The sequence below is a fragment of the Pristiophorus japonicus genome, unplaced genomic scaffold (assembly GCF_044704955.1).
Source record: "Pristiophorus japonicus isolate sPriJap1 unplaced genomic scaffold, sPriJap1.hap1 HAP1_SCAFFOLD_237, whole genome shotgun sequence".
NCBI classification, from domain to species: domain Eukaryota; kingdom Metazoa; phylum Chordata; class Chondrichthyes; family Pristiophoridae; genus Pristiophorus; species Pristiophorus japonicus.
This window is the reverse complement of record NW_027252090.1, coordinates 518,398-527,730: the sequence shown is the minus strand read 5'-3', so window position 1 is coordinate 527,730 and position 9,333 is coordinate 518,398. Positions and strand designations below refer to the sequence as shown.

Here is a 9,333-nt window from a genome sequence, read left to right as displayed (position 1 = left end):
CCCGCAGTAGAACAGCCTTGAGTAGGACATTCTAACATTTGTTCTTGAAGTACTGAATGCCTGCATTTAAAAGAGCAGCCACGACCCCCATTCTGGCACAGCTGCTCTGAGAGAGAAACTCTAACATTGTGAATGTAATTACTGAATATCGACAGTTAATGAAGTAACCCACATCACAGAGTGCAGTAGAGCAGCCCTGAGAAAGAAACTCCAAAATTGGGAATGTAATTACTGAATGGCCACAGCAGAGTAATGGACATCACCTGAAACAATATGCGATTCCCCAGTTTGGCCTGATGGTTTTTGAAACAATAGCCCTATATGCTTGGAGAAAACAGCTGGAAAATTTCATAAGTTAATTAACATGAGCAGAATTGTCCAGTCTTTGGGATTTCCAATCTGAATCTCAGCAGTAAATATATTCGTTCACAACAGGGAATTAAATCGGCTGTGGTAATCTGTTTGTTCAAGTTTTTAAAATAACAATTTTGATCGATGTTGCAACCTCAATGTCCCCGTGGAGAGACCGCAGGGTATAACTTAAAGGCGCTGGAATTTTACCACATCAGAGTATAATTCAGGAAGATTGCCTGCAGCACAAAGGGGCTCATCGCTTCACACAGAAAATGCTTCCAATTGAAATTGCCAAGAAAATATGCGACACTTTCATTGCAGTCATTGGTGTTCCTGGTAAGTGACTATAACTATTGAAGTTGTGCAAAACTGTGTTTGAGCTGGTCTCTGGTTTTGCTCTGTGACTGATAATGTTACATCCTTGACTAGTGGTCACCGGTATAGACACATGATCGGTGAATTCATCCCGTTCAGTCAAATGGCCTGTATAAACACTGCGGTTTGATTCAATTGCTCCATCTGAACATAAATTGTGTGTTTAACCAACAGGCCGATTGTTTTATCAAGATATTTTCTTTCGTGGAATATTGTGTACTTTTCAATCAGTCCTTACTCCGCGCAACTATCTGAGAGCAGGTATTAGTATGAATGTCGATCACAGTGGGATTTACTGAGTGTGAGTCACTACCCGGCGTGGAACATGATACCCCAGTAATCATGTAATGCTGGGAGTGTCTCTCACTGTACGATGTCCTGAGAATTGATCATTAACCGGTGTGGAACACCGTTCACCAGTGACCATTTATTATTGGGAATGTCCGGCTCTGCAGGATATATTGAGTGTGGGTCAATACCCGGCGTGGAACATCATACCCCAGTGATCATGTATTGCTGAGGGTGTCTGTCACTGTAGGATATTCTGAGCGTGCATCCATAACCAGAGTGGAACACAGTACCGCATTGGCCATTTATTACGGGGAGTGTCTGTCACTGTAGCATGTACTGAGCGTGGGTCACTAACCGGTGTGGATCACCATACCCCAGTGACCATGTATTAGTGGGAGTGTATGTCACTGTAGGATATACTGAGTGTGGATCACTAACCGGTGTGGAACACCGTACCCCTGTGACCATGTATTACTGGGAGTGTCATTCACTGTAGGATATACTCAGTGTGGTTCACTAACCGGTGTGGATCACTGTACTCCAGTGACCATGTATTACTGGGAGTGTATTTCACGATAGGATGTGCTCAGAGTGGGTAACTAACCAGAGTGGAACACCGTACCAGAGTGACCATGTATTACTGGGAGTGTGTATCACTGTAGGAGATACTCAGTGTGGGTAACTAACCAGAGTGGAACACTGTACCCCAGTGACCATGTATTACTGCGAGTGTCTGTCACTGTAGGATGAACTCAGTGTGGGTCACTATTTCTTGTACTTCCGCTTCTGAGGCGTACCCTCGGAGTCGAGGATGCCTCGATTCCACACTACAAATTAGTTCCCTGACTGCTGAAAAGTCAAATGCATGACCTACTTTCTCTGTCACAGGTGGGGCAGATGATGGTTGAACGAACGGGAGTGTTGGGTGCCTGGGTTCCTGCGCGTTCCTTCTGCTATCTCCGCTTTCTTCAGCTTCCTCTGGGCGATAAGACTCGAGGTGCTCTGCACCGTGCGGATGCTTTTCCTCCACTTTGGGCTGGTTTGGGCCAGGGGATTGCCAGGTGTAGACGGGGACGTTGCAATTATTCAAGGAGGTTTTGATTGTGTCATTGTGCGTTTCCTCTACCCACCTGTGGCTCTTTTGCAATAACGAATCACCGAGTAGAGCGTTTGCTTTTTGAATCTCATGTCAGGCACACCGACGATGTGGCCGGACAACAGAGCTGATCGACTGTGGCCAATGATTCAATGCTGGGGATGGTGACCTGACCGAAAACACTGACGTTGGTGCAACACTCCGGCCAATTAATTGAGAGGAAATTGTGGAGGCAGCATTGGTACTTCTCCAGTGCTTTGAGGTGCCTGCTGTAAATATTCCATTTCTCTGAAGCAGATAGGCAGGCGGGTATCACTCCTGCCTTGTGGACCATGAGTTTGGTCCGGGGTTTGATGTCCTGGTCTTCAATCACTTGCTTCCTCAGGCATCCGAAGGCAGTACTGGCACACTGAAGACAATTTTGGACTTTGCCATCAAAGTCTGCCCCTGTTGACAGTCGGCTCCCGAGGTATGGAAAATGGTCCACATTATACAGTGTACAGCCCAGTAATCCCGAGCTTCCCTGAAGCCGATGGCGAATTTCCCTGCGTCTATCCCCGCTGATACATTCTGAGTGCCCCATTTACAATTTAATTCACTCGCCATTCACACTTGAAGTCCTCTCGCCCTCAGCGGGTTTGGGCTGGGAATGAAAACCCTTGCAGGTTGCTGATCCTTTTTTTGACGCCAGTGCTCTGCCCCTGCTGAAAGTACAAGTGCTGGACCGCTGGTCTGAACAATGTTCCATCTCCACACTCCAATGGTATCGGTATGGGAGCTCAGATGGTTCCTAGCTCTGCTGCCTTTTCTTGGGATACAAGGAACCTTCGCTGTTCCAATTCTACTCCGGTACCCTCCTTCACATATTGTTCATGTATATTGATGACTGTGTTCGCGCAATTTCCTTTTCTTGCCATGAACTGGAAAATGTCCTAACTCGCACAAAGTCATGTTCACCCATCACCTCACCCCTATGCTTTCTGTCCTACATTGGCTGCCGGTTAAAGAACACCACGATTTTGAAAATTCTCATCCTTGTTTACAAATCTCTCCATGGCCTTGCACCTCCCTACCCCTGTACTCTTTTTTAGCCTCACAACCCCTCAAGATATCTCCGCTCTTCAAATGCTGCCCTTTCGAACATCCCTCATTATACTGCTGAACCATCGGTGGCCTTACCTTCAGTTGTTTGGGCCCTCAACTCTGGAATCCCTCCCTGAACCTCGAAGTTTATCTAACCATCTTTCCATTTTAAAGACGCTCCTAAAATCAACCCTTTTAGCAAGCTTTTGGTCATATGCCTCAATATCTTCTTTTTTGTCTTGTTGTCATATGTATCTGTGTTGTCCTATTAAAACTGCTTTGAAGCGCCTTGGGACATTTAACTAGTTTAAACGTGCGATGTAAATAAAAGTTATTGTTATTATTATTAATAATATTAATTATAATTATAATTATGTGATCAACCTTGCTTCAAATTTGCGACACTCTCTTTCCTTCACATGCTCCGTCTGTCACTCCCTTCCCTTCCTTAACATGTCTAAGTCGATTTCCAAGGATCCGCTCTCTACCAATATCTCCCATAATGTGGCCGACTCTGACAGCTACCTTGATTATATGACTTCTCACCCAGCTTGCTGGACGGACTCTATTATAGTGTACAAATGTTGCTGCCTGCGTTGCATTTGTTCCGATGAAGCCACTTGCCACACCAGTGCTTACAACATGTCTTCCTTTTTCTGAGCTGAGGATACCCATCCTCTGTGGTCATGATCCTGTGAGCCTTTAACCTAGCGTGGAGTGGGTAGGAGAGGAGGGGCGAAGCAGAATCATGAAGACTGAGACCAGTTGAGTCAATACCTCGGGCTGAGAGACTACAGTGGTGGGATGATTCCCCGGTCCCCCACACCTTTCTGCAGTGAAAATGCTCTGTTCAGAGAATGTTCACCAGGCTGTTTCCTGAGATGAAGGTGTTGACTTATGACGAAAGGATGAGCAGGTTGAGCATATATTCGTTGGAGTTTAGAAGAATGTGCGGTGATGTTATTGAAACGTATAGGATTCTGAGGTGGCTCGACAGGGAAGATGCAGAGAGGGTATTTCCGCTCATGGGGAATCTAGAACTTGGGACATAGTTATAGAATGTTCCTGATGTTGGGGAAGTCCAGAACCAGGCGACATAGTCTAAGGATCACGGGTAAGCCATTTAGGACCTCCTCACTCAGAGAGTTGTTAACCTGAGGAATTCACTACCGCAGAGATTTGTTGATGCACTTGATTGGATATATTTAAGAGGGAGTTAGGTATGGCCCTTACATTAAAGGGATCAAGGAGTCTGGAGGGAAAACAGGAAAGGAGTACTGAAGGAATGATCAGCCATGATCTTATTGAATGGTGGTGCAAGCTCGAAGGGCCCAATGGCCTAATCCTGCATCTATATTCAACGTTTCTATGTTTTTATGCACAGGGTCCTCATTCCAATTTCCCGCATTTATCCACAGCCGAGGATTCCCCACCACTGTGGTGGACAAGGCACACCACAGTGTCAATCCAATTTGCTGCGTTACTTTCATCGCCCCTAATCGTCCCTGCTCGAACCATGATAGGGTCCCCGTGTCCTCACCTTCGTCTCAACCAATCCCCACATTCAATTGCTGTTCCTTCCTTCTTTGTCCCACCACCAGACATATCCCCTTTCAGCATTCCGAATGGATCGGTCCCTCCACGACAACCTGGACCACTCCTGAATCTCCCCCAACAGTTCTCCCCAACCACCGGACCTTCCAATGCAAAACCTAGAAGATGCAACACCTGCCCTTTCACATCCATTCATTCCATCGTCCAGGGCCTTCAATTTGAAACAGTAATAGACTTGTATTTCCTCCAATGTAGTATACTGTATTCGCTGTTCACGATGCTGTCTCCTATCGATTGGGGAGGATTAAACAGAGATTGTGTGATTACATTACTGAACTTGACCATTGTGTCTGGAAAAGTGTCTCTCTCCCTCTCTCTGTCTCACACTCCCCTGGTCACTTGCCCCTTCAATTCTACATCCCACTCCCAGACTGACATCTCGACCTTCGACCTTCTAAAATGTTCCCCTTTGTAACTCAATGGGGAACAGCACCACATGTTTCCATTCTCCATTTATTGCATCCCGGTCATAAAACTGAGATTAATCTTTTCAGATCATTGCGACCGCACCCGCTTCCTCAGACAGCATGTGCTAGTAATGAACGATGTCTTCAGTAGAGCCACTGGGAGTGGAGGAGGTGGGTGCTGGTGCTTGGGATCACCTCTCGGTGTACGGCAGGCCTTCTTGGATCTACTGACCTTTCTCCACCACATTCCCGGGCCATGGGAGCCTTCTGATCTTTGCCAGATTTACCTTGCTCCCCACCGCCCCACTCTGTTATCCTGCTCTATCCACTAACATCTCCTCTGGACTCATTTCCTGTTCCTTTAGTTGTCCCATGTTTCTTACACCATCATCCCTTTTGTCGTTGAATCACTCCTGCCCACCATCCCATCAAAGACCTTCAACTTTGTTCTTTCCTCCTCCTAACACAACTTTCTCTTCCTCTGACATTGCCTTAAAACTGTTCATCTCTCGCGGATTCCAGTATTGAAGTAAGGTTATCACCTGAAACGTTAAATCTGTTTCTCTCTCCACAGATGCTGCCTGCCACACTGAGTGTATTTAGCTTTCTCTGTATTTTATCAGATTTACCACCGTTAGTATGGGGGTAGTCTGAGCAGAGGGAGAGAGAGGGAGAGCGTGTGGAGCCTTGGTGAAGGAACACCTGCAGCTCCTGGCCCACAACCGGGTCCGTGAAGGCACTTCCATTGTCCCCGAAGCTGTCCTCGGCTCACTTTAGCTACCGGTTATCCCGAGGCCTGTGAAACACAGCCAACCAGAGTTAAACCCATAAAATATGTTAAACCCGTAAAATAGTTTAAATCTGAAGCTACCATCCGCATTAGAACAATTATATTGCCCACACGCCCGCTGGGATGGCTCGGTTCCTTCCCACTGCCCCGTCGCTGCTAAACTCGGAAGAAGTGGGTTGGAAGTAGGTTAGGTTATAGAAACATAAAAACATAGAAAATAGGTGCAGGATTATACCATTCGGCCCTTTGAGCCTGCAGCGCCATTCAATGAGTTCATGGCTGAACATGCAACTTCAGTACCCCATTCCTGCTTTCTCGCCATACCCCTTGATCCCCCTAGTAGTAAGGACCTCATTTAATTCATTTTTGAATATATTTAGTGAATTGGCCTCAACAACTTTCTGTGGTAGAGAATTCCACAGGTTCACCACTCTCTGGGTGAAGAAGTGTCTCCTCATCTTGGTCCTAAATGGCTTACCCCTTATCCTTAGACTGTGAACCCTGGTTCTGGACTTTCCCAACATCGGGAACATTCTTCCTGCACCTAACCTGTCCAGTCCCGTCAGATTTTTAAACGTTCCTGTGAGATCACCTCTCATTCTTCTGAACTCCCGTGAATACAAGCCCAGTTGATCCAGTCTTTCTTGATAGGTCAGTCCCGCCATCCCGGCAATCAGTCTGGTGAACCTTCGCTGCACTCCCTCAATAGGAAAAATGTCCTTCCTCAAGTTAGGAGACCAAAACTCTACACAATACTCCAGGTTGGGATGATATACTTTACATGGTAACCCCTGACCCGACGTCCACGCGGCCAATTTTGTGCTAAATCACAGGTCATACTGTCTGGGCTCAGTCATCGAGAATGTGTGACCAATAATTGACCCTTTCTTTTCCCTTCTGTTTATTACAGTGAATTTAGTGGCGATTGTGATCCTGTCCCGGGGAAAGTGCGGGCTGTCCACCTGCACCACTCGCTACCTGGTGGCCATGGCAGCGGCGGATCTACTGGTGGTCATCACTGAGATCATACTACGGTGGATCAGTTGGTATTATTTCCCGGGATCTTTGTTGGATATCACCCCTGTGTGTAGTGTTATCAATCTCCTGTCCCGTGTAACCACAGATTGTTCTGTCTGGTTCACCGTCACTTTCACCTTTGATCGATTTGTGGCAATTTGTTGGCAGAAGCTGAAAACCAAATATTGCACCGGGAGAACTGCGGCTGTGGTCCTGGCAACAAGCTGCATTCTGCTCTGCTCAAAAAACATTCCGCACTACTTTACAATTGAACCCTGGGAGATAATCGACAATGTTCCGTGGTACTGTTCCTTCATCCCAGCCTATTTTACTGAGCCCGGATGGGTGGGATTTGACTTGTTTGATACGGTTGTAACCCCACTGCTCCCATTCGCTGTAATATTGTTGCTCAACGCTCTGACAGTCAGATACATTTTAGTGTCCAGTCGAGTCCGGAAGGGACTGAGGGGTGAGAACAAGGCGGGGAATGGCAGTGACCCAGAGATGGAGAGCAGGAGGAAGTCTGTCATTTTACTCTTCACTATATCCGGCAGCTTCATACTGCTGTGGCTGATAAATGTTATAGATGTATTTTATTATAGCATTACAGGAATAAATCCCAGTGATTACAGTGATTCTTTATATCAATTTACAGAGGTCGGATTTATACTGCGGAATTTAAGTTGCTGCACAAACACATTTATTTACGGGGTGACACAGTCCAAGTTCAGAGAGCAGTTGAAGAGCGCGGTGAAATATCCGGTTACCTCAATTGTACAATTAATTAATAAACAGAACAACTGATCGCAGCCCAGAGGCAGGTCTCAGTGTTTGCAGTCCAGGAATGTAATATTTAGCAGCAGAATTCCTTCCATTGAATTACACCAGGAATGGCTGGTGATCTGATCATACACCCAGCGGCGGGACAAGCACTGTCTGTTGGAGACGGCAATATTTCTGATTGAAAATTCCCACATGATCTTTTGGGAAATACCACACGAGCATTCTCTCTGAGCTCTTCTGTAACGGGTCACTTCAGCTATTTAGTGCAGCTAGAAATTGCATCTTCCAGAGTGAGAGGCTCGACAATACGTAGGCAGGAGGGGCTGAGCTCCAGTTCAGTGGGTTATATTATATACAACATAGAGCAGATAATCAGGCTATTCGGCCCAACCAGTGTGTGCTGGTGAGTATGCTCAGCACCAGATTAGAAAGTGAGAAACTGAATGAGGCAGAGGTTCAATGTATGACGTGCCAGACTGAGCAGGAGGTCCAGAACATACACACTGCGCACTTACAGTGAGAAGAGGTCTTACATCGACTTACCAAGCACACCTGCCTTCGGAAACTGCGCTTCCATAAAGTGGTTATCACTGAAATTAAACATAAGAACATAAGATTTAGGAAGAGGAGTAGGCCATCTAGCCCCTCGACCCTGCTCCGCCATTCAACAAGATCATGGCTGATCTGGCCGTGGACTCAGCTCCACTTACCGGCCCCCTCCCCGTAACCCTTAATTCTCTTATTGGTTTATAATCTATCTATCTGTGATTTGAATACATTCAATGAGCTAGCCTCAACTGCTAACTTGCGCAGAGAATTCCACAGATTCACAACCCTCTTGGAGACGAAATTTCTTCTCAACTCGGTTTTAAATTGGCTCTCCCGTATTTTGAGTCTGTGCCCCCTAGTTCGAGTCTCCCGAACCAGTGGAAACAACCTATCTGCCTCTATCTTGTCTATCCCTTTCATTATTTTAAATGATTTTATAAGATCACCCCTCATCCTTCTGAACTCCAACGAGTAAAGACCCAGTCTACTCAATATATCATCATAAGGTAACCGCCTCATCTCCGGATTCAGCCTAGTGAATCGCTTCTGTACCCCCTCCAAAGCTAATATATCCTTCCTTAAGTAAGGTGACCAAAACTGCAGGCAGTACTCCAGGTGCGGCCTCAACTATACCCTGTCCAGTTGCAGCAGGACCTCCCTGCTTTTGTACTCCATCCCTGTCGCAATGAAGGCCAACATTCCATTCGCCTTCCCGATTACTTGCTGCAGCTGCAAACTAACTTTTTGGGATTCATGCACAAGGACCCCCCAGGACCCTCTGCACCGCAGCATCTTGTAATTTATCCCCCATTCAAATAATATTCCCTTTTACTGTTTTTTTTCCCCAAGGTGGATGAACTCACATTTTCCACTCATTGTATTTCATCTGCCAAACGTTAGCCCATTCGCTTAACCTATCTAAATCTCTTTGCAGCCTCTCTGTGTCCTCTACACAACCCACTTTCCCACTAATC

The 9,333-nt window shown here is 46.3% G+C and overlaps 1 protein-coding gene across 1 annotated transcript; it reads left to right on the top strand.

Annotated features, from left to right (window-relative positions):
- The first annotated feature begins 626 nt into the window (after positions 1–626).
- Positions 627–7,831, top strand: LOC139245797 (probable G-protein coupled receptor 139). The gene is made up of 2 exons (XM_070871312.1): positions 627–690; positions 6,921–7,831. The coding sequence occupies exons 1-2, from the start codon at positions 627–629 to the stop codon at positions 7,829–7,831; spliced, it is 975 nt and encodes a 324-aa protein (XP_070727413.1).
- Positions 7,832–9,333: the final 1,502 nt, after the last annotated feature.

Excerpts from the sequence above, each read along its gene's own strand:
- LOC139245797 (XM_070871312.1), top strand. The coding sequence starts at position 627 with ATGCTTCCAATTGAAATTGCCAAGAAAATATGCGACACTTTCATTGCA. Across the intron at positions 691-6,920 it reads TGCAGTCATTGGTGTTCCTG|TGAATTTAGTGGCGATTGTG; the intron begins GTAAGTGACTAT and ends TGTTTATTACAG.